The 22,270-nt window shown below is 68.6% G+C and overlaps 3 protein-coding genes across 7 annotated transcripts in view; all 3 read left to right on the top strand.

The window, feature by feature from the left end:
- Positions 1–1,588: 1,588 nt before the first annotated feature.
- SYT8 (synaptotagmin 8) lies at positions 1,589–6,722 on the top strand. Its single transcript, XM_032359142.1, has 9 exons — positions 1,589–1,709; positions 4,493–4,596; positions 4,709–4,875; positions 5,287–5,385; positions 5,506–5,673; positions 5,748–5,915; positions 5,999–6,104; positions 6,194–6,327; positions 6,426–6,722. The coding sequence occupies exons 2-9, from the start codon at positions 4,509–4,511 to the stop codon at positions 6,663–6,665; spliced, it is 1,170 nt and encodes a 389-aa protein (XP_032215033.1). The 5' UTR covers positions 1,589–1,709; positions 4,493–4,508; the 3' UTR covers positions 6,666–6,722.
- Positions 6,723–8,095: 1,373 nt separating this feature from the next.
- TNNI2 (troponin I2, fast skeletal type) lies at positions 8,096–10,658 on the top strand. Its single transcript, XM_032359143.1, has 8 exons — positions 8,096–8,170; positions 8,773–8,802; positions 8,979–8,985; positions 9,515–9,556; positions 9,663–9,791; positions 9,911–10,000; positions 10,177–10,353; positions 10,464–10,658. Exons 2-8 carry the CDS (start codon positions 8,795–8,797, stop codon positions 10,557–10,559), a joined length of 549 nt encoding a protein of 182 aa, XP_032215034.1. The 5' UTR covers positions 8,096–8,170; positions 8,773–8,794; the 3' UTR covers positions 10,560–10,658.
- An 8,654-nt stretch (positions 10,659–19,312) lies between these two features.
- Positions 19,313–22,270, top strand: part of LSP1 (lymphocyte specific protein 1) — a 35,863-nt gene continuing 32,905 nt past the window's right edge. Inside the window, exon 1 of one of the 5 annotated variants that reach the window (XM_032358175.1) lies at positions 19,313–19,487. In XM_032358175.1, coding sequence (XP_032214066.1) covers positions 19,420–19,487 — 68 coding nt within the window. In that variant the 5' untranslated portion in view covers positions 19,313–19,419. The remainder of the gene's footprint in view (positions 19,488–22,270) is intronic. The other 4 variants (XM_032358174.1, XR_004289167.1, XM_032358171.1 and 1 more) reach the window with 4 other exon arrangements.

Below are 22,270 nucleotides of genomic sequence, written 5' to 3'. Positions count from 1 at the left end.
GGAGGCTCGGGTGTGGGGTTCGGGCGCCCTCGATGAAGAAGGCCTGGGCAGCCGGCCTCTCAGCTCTGGGACACACGCCCGCGGAGAGCCAGCAAACGGGCGCAGGGCACCCCACGTTGCCCAGGGCCACACCGAGGCGAGCACCCCGGGGCCCGGAGGAGTTGGGGGTGGCCGCGGGGTCAGCGTGGGCAGGGTGCGCACGTGCTATCCTGGCACGTCCCGCGGTTCTGGGCCAGCGGCTCCCGGCTACCCCGAGCCAGCGTTTGCCGTGAGTTCCAACCTCAAACATTCCCCAGGCGACCTCAAAGGAAGCTCCCCCGGCCAGGAGCCCCGCCAGGGCCTCCATGTGGCCGCTGGCTGCCAAGCCGCCGTCTCGGGGGCCGCGGGGCTGGCCGGGGGCTGCCAGCTCTGTTTGGTTTTCCCCTTCCCGCCCTGGAGCCTCAGACGCCCGTCTCGCCAAGGAGGCGCCGTATCCTGAGAAAGGCACAAAGACCCTACAGTAGGGCTGGGGAGGGCCGCACGCAGGGGCCATGTGCTCGTTGCACGCCAGGACCCCACAGCACGTGCGGCCCCCACGCTGCATCCTCCCCCCAAAGTACGGGCCCCGGCCTGCCCCCCGAGCACCCTGAGCACAGCCGGGGCTGCTCCTGGTCCCCGAGGGCCTAGCTGCTTCTGGCAAACCCCCTCACTGGGGAGGACTTGGAGAAAGAGCCAAGCCCCGCACAGGGGGACGCATCCTCAGAGCCCTGCGATGCCTGACCCGCATGCTGTGTCCCCGCAGCAGCCTCCCGGAAGCCCTGCCCGACCAGCCCGGCCTGCCGCCCCGGTGCCACCAGCTGTCCTGTTAAGCATTAACCGACTCCGTGTCCCCCCCACCCCCGCGGCAGGAACTGGTTCAGAGAGACACCCTGGCCTGGGAGGGCCACTCGGGGCTGGGCGCAGGCAGGGATTGGAGCCGGGGTGACCAGACCAGCTGAGCTGGCCTGAGCCGTGTGGGAGCTGAGCTCACGGCCCCGCTGGCTCTACCGGAGCAAGGGGCACAGGGCAAGGGGGGCCAGGACTTCTGGCCCGCTGGCCCGACAGGAGCCGAGACCTCTGGGGATGGGGCGGGCCCGATGCGGGGGTAAAGTGACCTCCAGAAGGTCTGGAAGCCCAGGCGCTGGCGGGACCAGGCAGGCTCCGACAGTCACTGATGACGGTGCCGCCTGGCCGGGTCCCTGTCCCGCACACGCTTTATGGTCCTGGCCACACCGTGCGCTCCCGGTGCCTGGTTTCAGCAGCTCCAGAAAGCCGCGCTCCTCCAGACCCAGAGTCCCCATGACTCGGGTGTAGAACCTTCCCAGGCCACGTCCAGCCTGACCTCCCTGCAGCCGCCCCTCCTCACGTTCAGCCCAAACAGGCCGTCGCCCCCTCCCGCAGGGCCTCTGGGAGGGAGAGAGCCCAGCGTCCCCGGAGGGACCCCTGCGGGGGGCCTGGCACCCAGGTCTCGGGGAGGACCCTCCTCCCAAGGGAGTTCCCCAGTTCCCGAGGGCCAGCAGTTCCGGCCCTGAGGTGGGGCTCCCTGAAGCCCGGCCTCTCACCCCCTCCCCCACCAAGACGACGGTCTCTTTCCTGGAGGCCTGGCCACGGCACCCAGCACGGTCCCCACGTCCCCGGGGTAGAGAGAAAGACCTGGAGGCCAGGCCAGCCACAGGAAGTGCAGGAAGCAGGTGAGAATGAGACACACCTGGGGGTCTGCCCTCCCATCCGGCACCTGGCGGGGGGGCTTCCTTTTCCCCAGGAGGAGGGCCCACAGGACAGACAATTCCAGTCAGACTGAAGGTGGAGGGGGTGGCTGGCTTGGCTTTCAAGGGTGCCAGGCTCCAGGCCACCATGGAGCCCCTCTGCTCCTGCGTGGATGAGGCAGGCTAGGTCCAGCACAAACCCCCAGGCAGGTCAGGTGGGAGGGCAGGGAGTGACCCGGAGGGCTTCCTGGAGGAGGTGGGGCTCATGCAGGCCTTGAAGGGTGAGTGGGCGGGGGATGGGAGGGAAGGGCCTTGGGAGCAGAGCCGGGACCTGCAGGGAGGTGGCCAGGAGGCCGTGCGGTCCCCAGGGAGCCACGGGGTTGTGTCTGCATGTGCAGGAGGGAGCGTCCCCGTCCCGCGTCCCGCGTCTGGGGCCGGGATTCCGTTCAGGAAGGACGCCCTGCGGCTCCCTTTCTGGGCGGGAGAGGGACCTCCCTGCGGGGCCACCGGCGCCTGAGCAGAGGGTGACCTGGCGAGCTGCGGCGGGAAGGCGGCCCCAGGCGCTGGTGCAGGAGAGCCCTCAGCCAGGCAGGCCCCCCAGTCGCTGCGGCTTCCCCCGACCCCGCACCCCCGCCCAGGGCGCCCCGCTTCCCCGAGTCGCGGTCTGGGTCCTACGGAGCCCGCGGCGCCACCTGGTGGCTGCGCGTCTGCCCGAACCTTCACCACCGTGAGGACCTGGAGGTCCTGAGGGACCCTGTGCCCTCCCCCCCGCCTGGGGGTCCCGCAGCGCCTGTGACCGGCACCCCCCGCGTCCCGGGACCCTCAGGGGCCAGCTCCAGACATGGCCCATGGTCCAGGGGTCCATCTTCCCTGGGGTGGCCGGGGAATTCTGCCAGGCCCCCAGAGTCCGTGCCCACGCTGCCCGGCCGCGGGCACAGGCAGAGGCACGCACACGCAGGCACCCCCACCGACCTGTCCACTCTCTCTCTCTCTCTCTCACACACACACACACACACACACACACACACACACACATTCCGTGCTGACGTGGCTCCTGGAATTCTCAGCCATGAACGTCTCCCATGAAGCGACTTTAATTCCAGAAGACACGTGGGCTCTGGCATTCCAGAAAGTCTCGCTGACTCTCGGGGAGCTGGGGGCTCTGGGTTGGGCCTCCGGAGTCCTGCTCTGAGGACCCCGCGGGACCCCCGCGAGCCCACAGGCCGCCTGCCGCCCCCTGGGACCCTCCAGCAGCCACCCTGGGAAGCGGAGCCCCCTGCGGCATCCTTCAGAGGACAGAGGCTGGGGGAGGCCTATGGGCCGCCCTGAGCACCCGCACCCCACAGCAGAGGCTCCCCCAAAGGAACCAGAATCAGCTCCGTCACTTGCGGGGCCCATAAAACACGCAGCCTTTGGTTCAAAATGGCTAGAATTTCAAGACAGCCACGGCGGGCGTTAAACCAGGCCGGGGCCCCTCTGAGCACGGTTCCCTGCCGCGCGGGGCCCGCCTCCTCATCCGTTCTCGGGGCTGCGGCTCCCTGGCCGTCGGCTCCTCTCTCAGCTGCCTCCTCCCTACCCGTACAAGACCCCATGGGAACAACACACACAGCCCTCCCGGTGACACGGCCAGGCCTGGGACGGGGACACCTGGGGCCTGGGCACTCTCAGGGCCAAAACTCCCTCCACTGAACTCTGAAGGCTCAGGTTGGTGCTGGGAGTAGGGTGGCCCCTGCCCGACCTGCTGGGGAGGGGGCGTTGGTGCTGTGTGCATGGGTGTCACGGCCACATCCGGGTCCCTGGGTTGGGGGGTGGCAGGCTCCAACCTTGGCTGCTGGGGGAGGCCAGGAGGAGCTAAGCCGGTGGGGGGAGGGTGCCCGTGGGTCTGGGGTCTCAGTGGGCACCATCGTGGCCTCCAGCACCCCCAGCTCTGCGTCCCCGGTCCCTGGTGTGGGTGGGAGCAGCCAGCCCCGGCTGGCCAGGTGTGCTCCTGCCCCGGGGCCCCCGGCAGGTAGGCTGCGCCGCGCCCCCCTCCCTCCCACCGGCAAGAAGGGTGGCAGGTCGGCAGGTGGGCAGGTCTGGGCAGTGGCTGCTGAGTCAGTTTGCAAGGAATGTTCTGGCCGCTCCCAGCTTCACCCTGTCCCTGCCTGCCCCCACCTCTCCTGCTCCCCAGGCGCTGCTGGCACCCAGCCCATGCCGGGAACATCTCCAGCCCGGGCTTGCTTGGACAAGCTCCCCCCGGCAGCCGACCCCCGCTCCTACCCCATGTGCCCCCGTGACCCCAGCAGAGCCCTGGCCCCCCAGAGTCCCCATCTCTTTGCTCCCTGAGCACTCCAAGGCTGGGGCGGTCCACCTGTGTGACCGAAAAACCAGAGTGGGCCTGAGGTCAGGGCCAGGGATGAGTCAGGACCCCGACAACAGCCCCCAGGCGGGGACCAGGGCCCAAGGGAGGGAGCCCCGGAAAGAATGGGCTTTCCTGGAGGAGGGGGCTCTGTAAGGAGGACACCTGGCCTCCTCGGCTGGGGCTGGGGGTTGGGGGCTGGGGAGGTGGCCAGGAGGCTGGGCCTGTGGCAGCCAAGCTGGCACTTTGGCCAGAGCCCAGTGCCTCCCTCCCCTTAGCTCTACTCAGAGCCCTTGCCCCTGGCTACCCCAGGCTGCCTCCTTGCCCAGGCAGACCCCGGGCCCGCTGCTGCTGGGCAGTGTGGCAGTGGGCCGGGGGCTGAGGGGCCAGCCCCAGAGGTGAGCCAGCCACCCCTGCTGTCTGCTCCCAGCCAGCAGGGAGGGAAGATGGGGCACCCCCTGGGCCCCCACAGCACCCCGGCCCCGGCCGGCACCACGGCTATACCCATTCCGGACCTCATCGCCAGGCTCCCTTGTGAGTTGTGGGATTCCCCAGACGTGCATGGGGACGGTGGGCCTGGCGGGGTCTGGTGCTGTCCGGGGGGGCATCTCCGCTCCATTCCCGCACCCCCCCCCACCCCGCCCAGGGCCCCGCTGGGCAATCATTGCCATTGCTGTGGCTGCCGGCGTCCTCATGGTCTCCTGCCTCCTCTGTGCTGTCTGCTGCTGCTGCCGCCGTGGCCACAGGAAGAAGCCCAGGGACAGGGAGGCTGTGGGCCTGGGCAGTCTTCAAGGGACCACCAGCTCCCACCTGGTGAGGACACCCGCGCTCCTGGAGCCCTGCTCTGGGCTGGACCATCCCCGAGAGCAGCTCAAGGCCCAGCTTCAGGGCAGGCTCAGGCCCCAGCGATGGTCTGGTCTCCGTAGGAGCAGAGGCAGGGAGGGCCCCCCCACCCCCGCCACTGGTAGTAGAAGTGGCGAGCCACGGTATTAGGGAGGCAGGTGGGACTAAGGCCTGGAGGCCCTGAACGCCAGCCCCAGAGATTGGTCCCGGGCCACAGGGAGCCACGGGAAGGTCTGGGGAAAGGCAGTGGTGCTCGAGGTGGCTCTGGAGGAGACCCGTCCACTAAGCCCCATCTCACAGAACTGTGCTGAGGATATGAGTCCTTGCGTGGCCTGGCCTGGGCGTCCCAGCAGCACTGTCGCCTGTCCCTACTTTCTCCAGGTGCAACCGGATGTGGATACCTCAGAGACTGCCATGGAGGACGCCCAGCACTGGGGGCGCCTGCAGCTCTCCCTGGAGTATGACTTCTCAAGGCAGGAGGTGTGCGGCCCCGGGCAGGCCCCGAGGGTCTGCGGGTTCAGGGAGGGCTTGGGTGTCAGGCTGGTGCTGGGTGCGGGGCTGACCAGGGAGGGGCCCAGGCTGAGTCCCCTCGACTCCCAGATCAAGGTGGGCCTCAAGCAGGCCGCGGACCTGAGGGCCTGTGGGCCGGGTGGCACGGCGGACCCCTACGCCCGCGTCAGCCTCTCCACCCAGGCAGGGCACAGCCACGAGACGAGGGTGCACCGCGGCACACTCTGCCCCGCGTTTCAGGAGACCTGCTGCTTCCACGTGCGTCGGGGCTGGGGGGGCGAGGGGGGGCGCGGGCCGGGGGAGGGGTGCCCGGCTCACACCCGTGTCCACAGATACCGCAGGAAGAGCTGGCTGGGGCCACGCTGCGGGTGCAGGTGCTGGGCTCCAAGCGCTTCTCTGCCCCCGAGCCGCTGGGGGAGCTCAGCCTGCCGCTGGGCGCCGTCGACCTGCAGCACGTCCTGGAGCAGTGGTACCAGCTGGGCCCGCCAGGCGCCGCGGAGGTGAGGCCACGCGCTGCGGGGCTCCAGCCTGTCCCTGCCCTGGCTGCCTCGGCGAGACTGAGGTCCTCTCTCACCGCCCGTAGCCCGAGCCGTCGGGAGAGCTGTGTCTCTCGCTCCGCTACGTCCCCAGCTCGGGCCGGATGACCGTAGTTGTGCTGGAGGCGCGAGGTCTGAGCCCGGGCCTGGCAGGTGAGAGCCGTGCGTGCCCTTCTGCGCAGAGAGGGTGCCCTGGGCTCGGCCCTCAGACCTGGGACACCTCGGATCCCTTTCCTGCCCAGACCCATATGTGAAGGTCCAGCTCATGCTGAACCAGCGAAAGTGGCGGAAGAGAAAGACGGCGGCTCGCAAGGGCACCGCCTCCCCCTACTTCAACGAGGCCTTCACATTCCTTGTGCCCTTCAGCCAGATCCAGGTGGGCTGCCTGGAGGAAGGGTGGGGGGGGGGGGCCTTGGGGCCAAACCGACCGCTGACTTTCTCTTCCCCCATGCACCTCGGCGGGCCTCCGCCCAGAGCGTGGACCTGGTGCTGGCTGTCTGGGCCCGGGGCCCACAGTTTCGGGCTGAGCCGGTGGGCAAGGTACTGCTTGGTGCCCGGGCCTCTGGTCAGCCCCTGCGGCACTGGGCAGACATGCTGGCCCACGCCCGGCGGCCCGTCGCCCAGTGGCACCCCCTGCGTCCGGCCAGGGAGGTGGACCGTGCTCTGGGCCTGAAGCCCCGCCTGCATCTGACCTTGCCTGGCTCCCGGGACTGAGGTGGGGGTGCTGTCCTGGCTTCCCCGGGGGACACCGTAATAAATCCTTGTTCTTGCCGTGGCCGAGTGTCCTTTCTGAGCCCACAGACACTGTGGGGCCAGGGGCTCCTCCAGCACTGCTGCCGGAGAGGACTCCTTCCAGGGTCCTGGGGCCCTGAGGCCTCTGACCCGTGCCTGACCCCTCGGTGGGGTGAAGGGGTCCCCTCTGGGGCCGGCAGGGATGGTGCAAAGAGGAAGGCAGCCCTCCCTGGCAGTGGGGCCGCAGGGTCTGGGAGGGAGGCTGCAGCTGGCCCCATGGGGACACAAGGGGAATCAGGAGGCAGTTGGGGGTGGTCACGGCCGAGGGAAAGGACCCCAACCCAAGGGGCCGCTTTAGCCGCCTGCAGGGCCCCCCACTTTCCGACGGCGGCTGCCACGGGCCTCCCCATCCAGACGGCAGGGGGCGGTAGATGTCTTCAGAAGCCGCAGGCCTCGGGGGCTCAGCCCTGGCCAGGAATGCAGCTCTAATCCCCACACATCTGGACGGCTTTAGCTCCCCCTGACCCTCCCCACGGCCCGTGAGGCCGGCGGGGCTGGGGCCACGCGCCCCCAGCTCAGAGGATTCCAAGTCATGGTCCTCCGGATGTCTCTGCTGGGTGGGGGGCCCGGGTGAGGGGCGCAGGCCCGGCCGGGGTGAGAAGGGCAGCAGTCCGGGCCTGCCCAGGCAGCCAGGCGGGCCCCAGGCCCCGCGGGTCAGGGAGAGGTTCCCAGGCGGGTGGTGCCGCCATCCTGGGGTTGAAGGACAGGTTCCGAGGGAGCCAGGAACCCCCCCAGGGCCGGGCGTTCCGGCGGCTGCACGGCCAGCACCCGCCCCCACTCCTGTTCCTGGCTGGGGGGACAGGATCGCAGCTGGGGGAGGGCGGCCCCCACCCAGAAGGCCCTGGCCGTGGCCGTGGGCCACATTTGGGGGTCCAGGCCTTGCCCCCAAGCTGGAGCCAGCTTGGAGGAAGGAAGAGACGCGGCCAGCTCATGCCGGGGACCCCTGGCCCGTGGGAGCCGCAGGGCAGCTGCTCCGGGCCCAGGAAGCCTGCCCCCCAGGGGAAGCGGAGGGGAAACTGAGGCGCGCGCCCTGGCTTAGGGCCTGAGTGATCCCTCAGCTGACCCTGAGCCTGTGACCTGTGGTGGCCCAGCCAGGCCGCAGACAGCTGACCAGCAGTTCCTTGTAGGAACAAGGGAGGCTTCTCGAACTTGTCACCGAGCTCTAAATAGAGCAACCCAACCTCGCCACCCCCCCCCCCCCACCAAGACTTCTTGGACTGGACGACAGCACGCGGCTGGGCCGGGCCAGGCGGCCTGGGCAGGTGGGGAGGCCCCTGTGCCCCCATTGGTCTGAGGAGGGCTCCATGCCCTTTCTGAGCAGGGGCCCAGCCTGGGGGAGGCCATTTATACCCCTCCCCCTGGGCCCACCAGCCCAGCTTGCCGCTGCTGGCCTGACCTCGCTCCCAGTGCTGCTGCCCAGACGCTAGGTGAGGCCAGCCCGGCCAGCTTAGGCCGAGGACACGCGCTTCTTGAGCTGGCTTGCAGGATAACATCCCAGGGTGGGGGTCCTGGGGGTTGGGGTCTCCAGCAGCCTCTCTGGGGGAGCTCCAGGGAGTTGGGAGCCAGGCAGAGATGCATCCGGAGGGGGCGGGGGGTGCAGGGGTCACAGACAGCCCCTGGATCACAGGGCCTCACTTCTGGGCGGGACATGAGGAGGGGATCTGACGGGCCGAGGGACCCCAGCCCCAGGCGGGAGCAGTTTCTTGCATGCACTTGGGCCCAGAGCCGAAGGAACAGAACTAAAAATAGCTGGGTGGCTCTGGTGGCCACCTGCGAGGGCCCGTCCCCCCCCCCCCCCACCAGCCCAGGGACAGCTGCAGCAGCCCGGGCCCCGCCCAGGACATTTTGGGAACACTTTCTCCTCTTCTCACCCTGGGAATCCCAAGACAGCGCCTCCAAGGAGGCCAGAGCTGGGCAGGGCGACACGGGGCAGGGTTGGTGTGAGGCCTGGCCCCCCCACGTGGGCAGCGGGTGTCCGCGGAGGGATGGGGACCGTGGCCCTCATGCCCAGACCTTTTCTCTCCCACAGGCTCTAAGCACAGGACATCAGGATGGGGGAGTAAGTCAGCCCCAAACCCAGGGCCCCTGCTGCCCTCCCCCACCTGGGGGGTCTCTGTAGCTCCCCCAGCCCCCTCTGGCCACCTTCACTAGCAGCGACCCCATCCCACGGCCCCATCCATGTCCCTAACTTCTCTCTTCTCTTCCCCCCACGCTCCCGCCCCCTCCCTGGGACAGTGAGGAGGTGAGTACCTGCTTGGGGTGCCGGGGGAGGGCATGAAACACAGAGCGGATGGGACCCCCTACCTGGGGCAGGTCAGAGGTCGAAGCTTAAGGGAAGCTGACCAGCCCGCCCCCTGAACGCGCCCCACCCAGCCACCTAGCCTCGCAGAGACAGAGGAAGTGGTCTCAGCGCCTCGCAGGGGAGGGGAAGTGAGGCCGTGGCTGGTTTCCAGAATCCCTTCTCCTTTTCCACTGCACCCCCGCCCCCCGGGCCCTGCTGGGTTCCCTTGCTGGGTTCCCTTGCGTCTCCCGCTGCTCCGGAGGCATCAACCTTCTCCACCCCCCACCCTGAGCCTTCGGACCTCACCTGCCACGTGGGCACAGGTGTTCTGGGCCCGGGGCCCCCAAGCAGGCCTCAGGAGCCCCAGGTCCAGCTGCCTCCTAGACGGGTCCCACCGGCCCCCCCCCCCCGGGAGACAAGTGCGGAGGGATGTGGGGGTGCTGGGGACCCAGACGGGCCCTGACTCTGCTTCCTCCCTCCCACCCTTCAGAAACGCAACAGGGCCATCACGGCCCGGAGACAGCACCTGAAGGTAGGTGCTGTCCCCCGAGAGGGCCATCCTGGGTCCTGGGGTGTGTGCGGGGCTGGGCCCCCACCGTCCCTCACTGGTCTGCCCCCTGCCCCCCTGCCCCCCGCAGAGTGTCATGCTCCAGATTGCGGCCACGGAGCTGGAGAAGGAGGAGGGTCGCCGGGAGTCAGAGAAGCAGAACTACCTGTCCGAGCACTGCCCCCCCCTGCACCTCCCCAGCTCCATGTCCGAAGTGCAGGTACCCCACCCCAGCAGCACTCCGGCCTGCTGCCTCGGTTTCCCCGCCGGTGCAGAAGGTGGTTAGGGCAGGTGGAGGTGAACCACTGCCCCCCTCCCACCGGCCGCCCCCTCCCCCAGGAGCTCTGCAAACAGCTGCACGCCAAGATCGACGCTGCGGAGGAGGAGAAGTATGACATGGAAGTGAGGGTCCAGAAGAGCACCAAGGAGGTGAGCGGGGCGAGGGGCGGGGCCGGGGCGGGCGAGGGGCGGGGCCGGGGGCGGGCGAGGGGCGGGGCCGGCCGGGGCGAGGGGCGGGGCCGGCCGGGGCGAGGGGCGCTCCAGCCCGCGGGGGTAGGGGGCCCTGGCCGCCGCTGGCTCCCACCTGCCGTCCCCGCGCCTCGCAGCTGGAGGACATGAACCAGAAGCTGTTCGACCTGAGAGGCAAGTTCAAGAGGCCTCCGCTGAGGAGGGTGCGCATGTCGGCCGACGCCATGCTCAAGGCGCTGCTGGGCTCCAAGCACAAGGTGTGCATGGACCTGCGGGCCAACCTGAAGCAGGTCAAGAAGGAGGACACGGAGAAGGTACGCGCAGGCCCTGCGCCCCGCAGGGCTGCCCTGCGCCCGCCCCCCGGGGGAGACGGACGGGGCTGCGGGCTGTGCCGCCGGCTCAGCGCCCGCCGCCCCGTCCCCAGGAGCGGGACCTGCGCGACGTGGGCGACTGGCGGAAAAACATCGAGGAGAAGTCGGGCATGGAGGGCCGCAAGAAGATGTTCGAGACCGAGGCCTAGGCCGCCCGCCGCCCCCGCGCCCGGCCTGGCGCTGCCGGCGGAGGGACGAGGAGGACACAGCCCGTCTCAGGGCTCAATAAAGGATTCCAATCCCCGTGACTGCTCTGGTCTGCTCCTGCGCGGCCTCGTTGCCCGCACACTGCCGCCGGGCGCCCGGCGAACCCCCGCGCGCTGGGGGAAGCCCGGGGCGGGGGCGGCGGGGGGCTCCCGAAGGGCTGCCGGGTGTTCGGTGTGGTGCTGGTGGCCAGGCGCTGGCAGCCACCCAGCCTGCACCCAAGAGCTGTGCGTTGTGGTCAGTGGTGACCCGTCAGCCCCTGGGGTTCCCCGAGGCTTGCCCTGGACACGCCCCACCCTGTGGCCTGAGTCCTGTGTGAGCCAGGATTCTGGAGAGGAGAGCATCTGTCCCCTGCGTGGTCCTCTGGGGGAACCTGCCGGGCCCAGAGATCCTGTCCATTCGGCATGATTCCAGGCCGGGGGCCACACAGGCGGGCCCTCCCCGTGCAAGGTGGGCAGCTCCCGTTCTTCTCTTGAGGGACGCATGGGCGCAGCCCTGGGTCAGAAGCTCCCAGGGTGACTTCTGCCCACGGAGTAGGGACACACCCAAGCTGCAGTCCACGCTCACGCCTGGGAACTGATGTCAGGCCAACCCAGCCCCACAGCAGGCCCCGGGGAGGGCTCGTCTTGCCTTCTGCCCCTCCCCAAGGCCACAGGCCTCCTCACACGTCCAGGAATGATGCCCCAGACAGGCCCCGAGGAGGACCATCCCAACAAGGTCACACTGTCCCACGTCCTCTGCAGGGAATGACAGATGACCCCCCCCAAGGTCCCTCCACTCAGGTCATCGGAAGGGTGCCCAGGAAGGACAGGCTGCCGCCATGCCCTTGCCCTCTGGACGTGCCAGCGGCCAGACACGGGAAGGGTTGTGCCCTTGGCCTCGGGCTACCTCAAGGGACCACGTTGGCCTGCCCCGCGGCCTCGCCTGAGTTCAGCTCCGGGGCCCTGCTGCAGCCCCACGGTCTGGGTCCGTCCTTCCAGGGGCGACCTGACGGCCCCTCCTCGGAGAGCCTGCAGCCTGGGGCCCTGCCTAGTCAACCCTTGGGCCCCTGCGCCTGTCGGCAGGGTGGAGAGGACCCAGGGGTGTTCCGGCCTGGTTCACGGAGCAGGTTTTGGCTGGATAGGGCGAGAGAGGCAGTGCCCTACCACGGACCTAACAGAGTGACCTGGGCAGCTGTCCAGGGCCGGTGTCCACCAGGAGAGGGAGGCAGGGCGCTGGGGACCTGGCTCCCACAAGACTCCGCTCACTGGGTTTGAGAAGACTCACTGTGTGGGGAAATGAGTTTTTGTTTTTTGTTTAAGTCAAGGAAATGTCAAACACAAAATTCTGGGTAGTGATTCCCCCCGGGGGACCTGAGCAGGAGCGCCCGGAGGGGAAGCATGTAGGTTTGGGGGATGTTGCAATTCTCAGACGGGGAAGCGGATTTGTGGGTGCTTATCACACTCTCTAATGACCCCATGAGTGAGTGGATGAGGGAACAGAGGACGCGGAAAACCAGACCAGACCCTGGAGCAAACACCGAGTCCAGCTCCGCACCAGCCCCTGGTGCCGGCGCCCCACACCTCTCCCCCGCCCGCCCGGCCGTCCTGGTGCACCCCAGGCAAAAGGGCCTGCAGACCCACGGCCTTTTGGGATTTCTGCCAAGCCTGTGGCCCAGCCCCCAGCACGTGGGTGGGGAGGGCTCTGCATTCTGGAACCATCTTTGCGGGGCTGCAGTGGAGAGGAAACATGGCCGCCCCCCGGGAGGGAGGGCCGTGGCAGAGGGGAGGTGTATGAGAGGACTTGGTGGACAGGCAGACGGGATGCCCAGGCCATGCTGAGGAGGACCAGGCTGGGGGCCTCCAGAGAAGGGGGTCAGAGCAGGTCGGGGCTGGCTCTGGGTTGTAGGCTTGCTGGGTGCGGGGGCCCAGGCTGGAGATGGGGGTCTGGGCGTCCTCGGAAGTGAGTGATGCCCAGACAATGGGCAGGCGGGGGCGGAGGAGGACGCCGCTCCCGGAGTCCCCAGCCACGCGCTGCCCAGGGAGGACCCCCGAAGGGCGGAGGAGGGCAGCCTCGGTGCAGGGGATGGGCCTGCGCAGTGGGTGATGCTGGAGGTCAGGGTGGACACACAGCCCCGGGGGCACCTCAGCGGGGGTGTGGCGGGGGAGGGTGCAGTCTGGAATCCACGTGCTGGAGGTCAAGGACAGGAGGGCGCGCGTGGGTGAGCTGGGCGTGTGCGCAGGTGTCGGAGGAGGGGTGCCCCGGGGGGGGCAGGTTCGCGCCCACAGCCATTTCCCTGTCTCCAGGCCACAAGGCCAAGAGGCGCAGAGCACCCCAGCGCCCAGGCCTTGGTCCCCGACGACACCTGCATGGAGAGCCTCGTGGAGGAGAGGCTGAGCGCTGGGCCAGCGGGCGGGGGGGGCGGGGCAGTGACGGAAGAGAGGCAGCGGGTGACAAGGACGCTGTGTGGCAGGGGCAACAGAAGTGGGGTTTCGTGCAGAACGGACTGCGTCCAGGTCTGCGCCTTGGGCAGGCAGGACACCCACGCCCCGTCTCCAGGAAGCAGGTCGCACGGCGCCCAGGGCCCTGAGGAGCCGGGGCGGAGGGTCGGGGATGTGCGAGTCTCCTCTGTGTTCTCCTTCTTACAATATTTTATTTACCTGTTTGACGGCGAGAGAGGGAGCACAAGCAGGGGGCGTGGGAGAGGGCGAGGCAGGCTCCCCGCGGGGCAGGGAACCCGATGCGGGGCTCCACCCCGGGACCTGAGCCGAAGGCAGCTGCGCCGCCCGCAGAGCCCCCGGGTGCCCCTCGTCGCCCTCTTCTTCCTGAAACTCTTCCGTAAGTTCGAAGGAGCTTCTCCGACGTGGGACTGCTCTTTGCCCAGCGAAACTATGAAGTTCTTGAGCAAACGTGAAAACAGGTCACGAGGGATGTGGCCATGTCGGGCGAGCACTGGGGCCAGGACCACAGCGCCGGGCTGCGGGGGCACCGCACCTCTCCCTGGACGAGGCGGAGGTGAGGGGGTGAGTGGGGGCGGGCCAGGAGACAGGGCAGGGGGGCCGTGCCACCTGGGAGCCGGGGGCCTGGGATGGGCGTGGTGCAGGAGCTTTCCGGATATGACCGGACTTGGAGGGGTTTCCCAACCCTCTTCACCTCCACCCCTGCTGGCCCAGGGGAAGCCCGAGGGGGGCCCTGGAGCCAGAGTCCCTCTGTGAGTGAGCGTCCGCCCACCGCGGCCCAGCCCTCTCCCCGGCCTGCCTCACCCCTGCAAACTGTCCTTTCCTTGGTCCCTGAGCACCAGCTCTGTCTGGGCCCTGACCTGCCTTTGCCCCTCATGGGGCCTCCCTGCCCCCCACTGTCCTGTTTCCGTTTCCCTGACTCCTCCAGCCGGGCCGCCGGGCCTCAGTCTCGCCCACTATAAAATCGGACACGAGAGCATCTCATCACCGGCCGGCCGGGCTGGGGGGGCTCCGGAGGCTCACCCCAGCCTCACAGACGCCACACCCACCTCAGCCCCCGGCCTCGAAACATCTCTGGGCTGTCCCGCGGCCGCCTCCACCCCACCCTCCATGTCACCTCCTCCAAGAAGGCTTCCATGAGCCCTCAGCCCCGAGGGCTGGACAACCATCACTGGAGGGGAGGTAGGCCCTTGTGGGGGACACAGGAGTTTCGGTGTCCACTGTCCAAACCGGCCTCCAGAGTGCACTCGCTTCCTCGCTTCTCTGGCTGCCTGAGGCCCTCTGACATCCGCTGGGGTCCCCCACGGCTCCCCATCTCCCAACCACCCAGATCACCAGCGTCCTTGCTGGACTCAAAGCCTTCATCCTTGGAGGAGGCCCAGCCCATGGGGAGACCCTCCAGACAGCTTCTGCCCCACCCCCGTGCCCACCCACGGTCACCTGGGACCCCAGCCTTGGGGAGGGGGCCCTCCTGCCCTGCACCCACCCCCTTGCTCCGGAGGGGATTTCTGGCAACTCCGGGGACAGACGGGTACCAGTGCACGCCCATGCCGACCCCTACCTCTGCCCCAGCAGGCCCCCCCAGGACCCTCTCACACATCAGTGACCTCAGCCCTCATCCTCCAAATCAGAGGCCGCAGAGCAGAACCCAAGGCCTGTCACCCTTCCCACAGGTGACCGCACCCCTCCCCTCTGCGCGGCCGTCCCTTCCGTGCTCACGGGCCCCGGCTCCGGATCTAGTTTCTCCTTCCCCATCTGTAAAATGGGAGAAGACAACACCTCCTCTGCTGGGCATCCCCAACGTGTCTGCCCGGCTCCCTCTCAGACATCCTGTCCCCACCCGTCCCCAGGCAGCCCAGGGGGCCTCCTCCTCACACCCAGACTCCGGGACCCAGCTCCCCGTGATGGAGGAGGGGGACCCCACAGCAAACCCGCCCAGCGTCTGTGGTGCCCGTGGGGGGACCGGGCCCCGGGACCCTGCACCGTGTGAAAGCCACCCCGTGCGCCCCAGACCGGGCGAGCTCAGCGCGCTCGCACTGCCGCCCCGAACACCTTCGCCTGGCTCTCTCTTGCGCCTCCAGCCCGGGGCATCCGCGTCCGGAGTTGTGTCCCACCCAGGCTCTCCCTGTCCCATGCCTGAGCTTCCTGACCAGCCCACCCGGACCCCCGGAGCACCCTGGGCACCCTGGCCCCTCACCGCCTCACCCCCGTATCTCGCCCAGGGGGCTGAGACAGGAGCTGGCTGGCTGCCCTCCGCACCGCCGCCCTCCCCCTCCGAGGCACGTACCTCGCGGACAGGTGAGGCCCCGACCCTGAGCTCTCGCTGCTGTGTGTCCAGCCTGGCCCCCGGAACCCCCAGCCTTCCTCCCGGGCTTCCGGCCCCTCCCCTGCCAGCCGGGGACCTGAGGTCCTCAGGGAGCAGAAGCCTGGGGCCCTGGAACAGCCGCAGAGCCCCCTCTGATCCCACAGCGGCCCCAGGCCGCACTGGAGAGCGGACGGAGCCCCTGAGCCTTCCCTGAGTGACAGCTCCCCACGGCAGGGTCCCGGGGCAGCGCGAGGCAGGACCACGGACCAGGTGACTCAATTCAGACGCTCTCTGTCCCGCGGTCCCGGAGGCCGACGTCCAGGATGCAGGTGCAGCAGGGCGGGGCCCCCGACCCCAGGCCTCTCTTCTCGTGTGAGGACGGCTGTGCTCTTCCCTTGTCCTCACGGGGCCGTCCCTCCGCGTGTCCCGATCCCTCTTCCTGAAAGGATCCCCATCACACGGGGTCAGGGCCCAGGGACCCCGTCTGCCCTCCAGGCCCCACAAAGCCCCCAGCTCCTGTATGGCCAGCCGTGCCCCCAGGCCTGGACCCCTGAGGGCGCCGCTGGGCCCACGGCAGTCTGCGCACAGTCACGGTCTCGGTCTTCACATGCTCAGTGCGCCTCCTGCGCCCTCAGAGCCCCCCGCCCGTTGCCCCAGGCTCTCACCCGCGGTGCCAGCCGCCCCACCCGCCCCCAGTCCCCAGCCTGGCCCGTGCTGGGACTTCTGCCACCCACCCCCCGACCCTGGACGCTGGCCCGTGGTGACACCCCCTCCACGAATGGTGGCTTGAGCTCAGGCCTCCGCAGGCCTGGTCACACCCCGTGCTCTGCCAGGTCACCGATCCCGACCAGCCTCCGTCCTGCCCGCCCCGCCCCGCCCCGCCCCGCGTGCTGACCACGCCCCCGTTCTTCATCTCTGCTCGCTCACTCTGCCCACCCTTAAGGCCCCTGTCTCCTGTCTTGTCACCTGATGGCACTGAGCGTGTGGTCCTGGTGCCTCCTTCCCTGGGAAACCCATCCCATCCGGGCCTTTGAGGCCACCTAGCCCACGGATCCCACTGCCCCACGACAGTGGCCTTGGTGTCCCGCCGACAGCTCGGAGTCTGTGTCCCCCGCGCCGGACTTCCGTGCTGCCCGCCCTGCACAGACCTCCTCCTGGCCTGGTCCTCGGGGCCCTGGGCTCCCCGGCTCAGCACGTCCGGTGTCGGAAGCCTGCCCAGCTTCCACCGGCTGCCGGCAGAGCTCGCTCCAGCGCGACCTGGGACCCACTTGTGGCTTCCCTCGGCCACTCCGTGTCACTGGACGTGGCCTGGGTGGAGGGTTTGGATGCACGGGGACAGATGAGACAACGCCTCTTCCCTCCCCCACGCCGTCCTCCTGCACTTTGAACAACGAACAACGAGGGACAGGGAGGCATGGGGGGTCCAGCGGCCAGGGCTGGACAACTCGGGGGCCCTGGGGGTGGTGCTGCAGGGCAGGGAGCAGAGCAGATCTCGGGGCCGGAGCTGGAGCTCGGGACGCGGGGCCAGATGAGTCCCACCCGCGCTGACGTCCATGTCCCCTGCGCAACGTGGGGTGATGGGGGGGCCTAGGTGACTCTGCGGGGGGGACGGCAGTGTCTGAGCCCCTCCCTTCCGGACACCTCACTGGGTGGCCAGGTGCACCCTGAGTACCCCCAGGCTCCACAGAGCATCGCTGGGCCTTGGGGCCCCACCTGGCACCCCCAGAGAAGGGGACCGCCTCCTGCCCTTGTGCCCCAGCACGTGCTGGGGAGGCGGGGGGCGGGGGCAGGGGCGGGGTGGGGAGGGCAGAATCCCACGTCCAGAGCGGCTTAGATAGCGGAAATGTCTCGTCCCTCCCTGTCCCGGAGGCTGGAAGGCCCAGCTCTAGGTGTGGGCGGGTGGGTCCCTTCTGAGGCCAGGAGAGACCATTCTGGGTCCGTCCTGCGCTGCTGGTGGTTTCCTGGCTTCTTTGAAGTTCCCTGTCTTGTAGACAAACCCCCCCTCCACCACCCCACCGGCCTCCGCCTCCATCTTCACGTGGCCTCTCCCTCGAGCGAGTCCCACTCAAGTTTCTCTTTCCATAAGGACACAGTCGTATCAGATGAGGGGCGCGCCCCAAGGACCCCACCTGCAAGAACCCTATTCCCAAATCAGGTCCTGTTCTGAGATCCTGGGGGTCAGGACTCCCCCGAGGAATTTGGGGGAGACACAGTTTCACCTCCGCCAGGAGGGATTGGAATTGGGCTGCCTTTGGGCCTTCGGGGCTGGGGGTAGGCTGAGGGGGAGGGCAACACAGTCTGGAAGGCCCTGGTCTCTGGGGAGCACATGTGCCAGGTTTGGAGAGGGGACTAAGCAGGTGGGCTGGGCACACGAGGCCAGGCCTTCAAGGCCGGTCGTGGCAGAACCAGCCTCGTGGGCCTGGGAGGAACCAGCACTTGGTTTCCAGCGCCGCTGTTTCCCTTTCCAAATTCTTAATAGTTTTTGTTCCGAGGCCCCGCGTTTTCACTTCGTACTGGGCCCCTCGCAGCAGGGCTCTGGCCTGGCCTTCAGGCAGCCAACAGCAGGGTAGGGAAGCCATGTGTCAGGGGGCGCCCGGCCTCCATCTGTCCTGGCAAGACCCCTACCAACCTCACGGCAGGCCAGAGGAAGGGACCCCAGGGCCGGGTTGACCCAGGGGTCGCAGCCACTGACAAGGTGCTGGAAGGGCCTGGGTCCCTGGGGGTGCCGCGGGCCAGCCCCCATGCGGACGGAAAGCCAGCCTCGCATCCTTGTGCATGCTTGGACAGTGAGCGACCCTCAGAAACCACAGAGCGGCAGGAGAGGCCTGAGGCTGAGGGGTTCCTGGGGGCCCTGGGCGTTCCCCCATGCAGCCCCTGCGCCTAGTCTGAGTCAGGCCCTGTCCCACAACCCCTGGTGCAGGGCCGCGTCCTATGCCTCCCCTCACAGGGGGAGTGGAAGGCTTCTTGGTGTGTGTGCGGGGGGTGGGAATTGTGGCCTCCCCGCTGGCTTGTCCCTCAGGCGGGCCCATCCTGCCCACCAAACACGCTGGGGGCCCTATCACCCGCCCCGCCTCCCTCTGCCTTGGGAACCTCTGCAGGTCCCGTCTAGCTGGATGGCGAGGCCCATGGCAGAGCAACGAGATGGCCCCACACTCCCTCCTTTCCTTCTCAAGGCCCCGGGGCGTCGGCCCGGCTTGCCAGGGCATTCTCTGACGCCTCCATGGTCAATTCTGGGTCCTGGCCCTCAGTCACCCGCCACTCCTCCCTGGTTTCTGAGACCCTGGTCTGGTGACCCCCAGCAGCCGAGGACCGTGAAAGGTAGACGTGGCCTCAGTCCGTCCCCTTGTCCAGCCAGTGCCTCCCGGGGTAGCCCCTGAGCCCCCTGCCTCCAGAGCTTGGTGACGCTGACCGGGCGTGGTCAGCTCCAAGGTCCCCGAGTCTGGAGGTCAGGGGGCCGGGGGGAAGGGCAGCGTGGAGAGTGGGGAGCCCAACATTTTAGGAAAGTGAAGGAGGCGCAGAGAAGATGTGGGGTGGCCACGAGGAGCGTTTCCCACAGAGCCCCAGCCGGCAGGCCCCTGAAGAGCTCAGACCAGCCGGCGGGGCTCTTGAGGCTTGAGAACCTCAAGCAGGTGCATCTGTGCTCAGCTCAGCAAACACCCAGGAGAGCTGCGTTCAGAGGCCACGGGGTCTCCCTGGAGGCCCAGCACTAAGAGACTTTGAGGCCAGGCCTGCAGGGGATTCGTGAGGAGCGTGGGGGGCTCCCGGGCAGGCGTGCGGACCCTGTCCCAGCCCCTGCACCCACTTCTGCCTTCCTGGGCCCCCTCTCTCTCACCCCTGCCCTTGCAACTTGCCTAACACTTCCTGAGGGCTCGCTTTTTTCCTCCTCTTGCATCAACCGATTAAAAAACAACACCCCGACGCCAGCCCCAGTGTGCTTCAAACCTCAACCTGCAGCCGGAAGGGGACCTGAAACCGGCTGGGGGAGGGGCTCTGGGGCCGCCAGAGGAAGCACCCAGAACCACAGCGCAGACACACGGCCCGGATCGGCCCGACGCCAGCCCGATGGCGGAGGCTCCCAGCCACCCCAGCTCTGAGGAGCAGGAAGAGCTCCTGGCCGAGAAAGACTCGGGGTAAGGGTCCGCTCCGAGACACAGAGGTCTCTGCGTTTACGTGGGGGGTGGGAGCGTTTGACCTGGTGCCGGACAGGGCTGTGGGGGTCTCAGGGCAGCAGAGGGGGCCGGCACAGAACTTTCCTGGGACCCCGTCTCACTGCATGGCGACTGGACGCCTCTGGGGCCGGCTGCAGGAAGAGAGGACACCTGATGCACGGACTCAGACGCGGCCCGGGCAGCCTGGCAGTTGACGGGCCTCGGTCAGCGAGCCCGAGCTCCGAGGGCGGGAGGCGGGGGCGTGGGTGGCGGCAGGGACGGCCCGGGCCAGAAGGACCCGCCGATGGGGGCAGCACGCGAGGCTGGGCCGGGCGCCCCTCCCGAGGCTGCGCCTCTGCCTCGAGGTGATGGAGGAGGCTGAGGGTGCACTGGGGCCTGTTCTGAGGTGGAAGATGGGATGAGAGAGGGACACGGCAGAGGCCGTGTGCTGGCCCAAAGACCCACTGCGCCACGGCCGCCAGAACCGGGCAGCGAGCCCGCGGAGCCGTCGGCGCCAGCCCGAGCAGGGGCGGGGACAGGGGCTGCTGGAGGCCGGGCGTCCGGGCTGAGCCAGGCCTCGCGGTCCGACGGCTCTAGACACAGCTGACCCGCGTTCTAGCAGGCCGGGGACGGCTGCCAGTGGGGAGAGAGGCCCCCGCGCGCGCAGGAGGACCGTGGGTGGGGGCTGCTCACCGGGGCGAGCAGAAGGCAAGGAGCTGGCGTCCCAGGCCAGAGGGAGAGGCGGCGAGACACCCAGGAGCACAAGCCTGGAGACGGGAGCGCCGTCAGGGCCACGGTCACCTGCCCCAGGGCAGCTGCTGGGCGGGGCTGGGTGGGGTCCCCAGGCCTGGCCTCCGCAGCCCCAGGGCACGGGGTTCCCCACAGCCCCAGGACCCACTGCTGGTGGCCGGTGGCTGGAGGCTGGAGGCTGATCCTGTGATCATAAGGAGGGGACGATCGAAACATGTGCTGTGAGTCTACGTGTGTGAGTGTGTGAGCGCGTGCGTGAGTGTGTGAGCGTGTGTGAGCGCGTGTGAGCGTGTGTGAGCGCGTGTGAGCGTGTATGAGCCCGTGTGTGAGCGCGTGTGTGTGAGCGCGCGCGTGTGAGCGCGCGCGTGTGAGCGTGTGTGTGAGCGCGTGTGAGCGCGTGTGAGCGCGTGTGTGAGCGTGTGTGAGCGTGTGTGTGTGTGTGTGAGCGCGTGTGAGCGTGTGTGTGAGCGCGTGTGTGTGAGCCCGTGTGTGAGCGTGTGTGAGCGCGTGTGAGCGTGTGTGAGCGTGTGTGTGAGCGCGTGTGTTTGAGCGCGTGTGTGCGCGTGTGAGCGCGTGTGAGCGTGTGTGAGCGCGTGTGTGAGCGCGTGTGTGTGAGTGTGGGCACATGTGTGCACGTGGATGAGGTACGGTTGCCTTCTCCTTGCTCTGTCCCACAGGGGCCCTGGTTTGGGGGCTTTGTGGGCCGGCGCCCCGGGGCAAGGTACGAGGCTGAGTAGCGTCTGCAAAGAGTGGTCAGGGTCAAGACGAGTGACCCCGTGAGGCCACATGGCCCCTTGAAGATCGCCAGGGGACCCGTGGCCAGGGCTGGGGCCGTGGGGCTCCTGGTGTTCTTCTACCCTGTGGCAACTGGCGGACAGCTGTGCCCCGCTCAGAAACAGCCCCTTGCGTCAGCACTGTCCTCGTGCTCCTGCGGCCACTGTGTGCCCATAGAAGGGCACGGCTTGAGTGTCTAGCCGTGTCCCCGGCCTCCCTCCTTGGCCCCATCCTTGGCCCCCCCCAGCTGTCCCGCAGACGGAGGAGAGGCAGGACAGTGTGGCCCCAGCCCAGGCCTGGGCCGGCAGGAGGCAGGGGGCGGGGCTGCGCCTGTGCGGCCTGGTCAGGCGCTCCGGCTGGCTGCCCCCCCCCCCGAGCCTGGGACCCCGCAAACATCAACACCCCCCAATGTGGTGTCAGAATGAAACCGAGCCCCAGGGTGAGGCGGGTTCTCGTTTCCCAAGGTGACTAAGAGAACTGGGGGTTTTCCTGTCCAGGGTGATGAGAAGGCCTGGAACCCAGGGTGGGGATGTGCGGTCTGGGAAGCCCCCAGCCGGGAGCCCCCAGGACAGCCAAGGCTGGGCCAGGTCTGCTGGGGCTGGGGCACTGCAGCCAAGACCTGCCACCGGGCCCCACACCCACTGCCTGCGCCAGGTCATCACCCCTCCTGCCCAGCCAGGTCACGCTGCACCTCTCCAACTGGGCAATAGGTGGCCCTCTCAGATGCCCCAGGATGGGACACCCCCTTCAGATTGTCCCAGGACAGGGCACCCCCTTCAGACTGTCCCAGGACGGGGCACCCCCTTCAGACTGTCCCAGGACAGGGCCAGCCCCCTAGACTGTCCCTTTAGACTGTCCCAGGACGGGGCACCCCCTTCAGACTGTCCCAGGACGGGGCACCCCCTTCAGACTGCCCCAGGACAGGGCACCCCCTTCAGACTGTCCCAGGATGGGGCACCCCCTTCAGACTGTCCCAGGACAGGGCCAGCCCCCTAGACTGTCCCTTTAGACTGTCCCAGGACGGGGCACCCCCTTCAGACTGTCCCAGGACAGGGCACCCCCTTCAGACTGTCCCAGGACAGGGCCAGCCCCCTAGACTGTCCCAGGATGGGACCTCCCCCTTTAGACTGTCCGAGAACGGGGCACCCCCTTCAGACTTCCAGGATAGGCTGTCTCCCCTCAGATTGTCCCAGGATGGGGCCACCCCCTCAGAACCTCACGCTGGGGCCCAGGACTGGCGC

Source organism: Mustela erminea, chromosome 9 (assembly GCF_009829155.1).
Source record: "Mustela erminea isolate mMusErm1 chromosome 9, mMusErm1.Pri, whole genome shotgun sequence".
Classification (NCBI taxonomy): Eukaryota; Metazoa; Chordata; class Mammalia; order Carnivora; family Mustelidae; genus Mustela; species Mustela erminea.
Note: the sequence above shows the minus strand (reverse complement) of the source record. Positions and strands in the feature narration are given on the sequence as shown.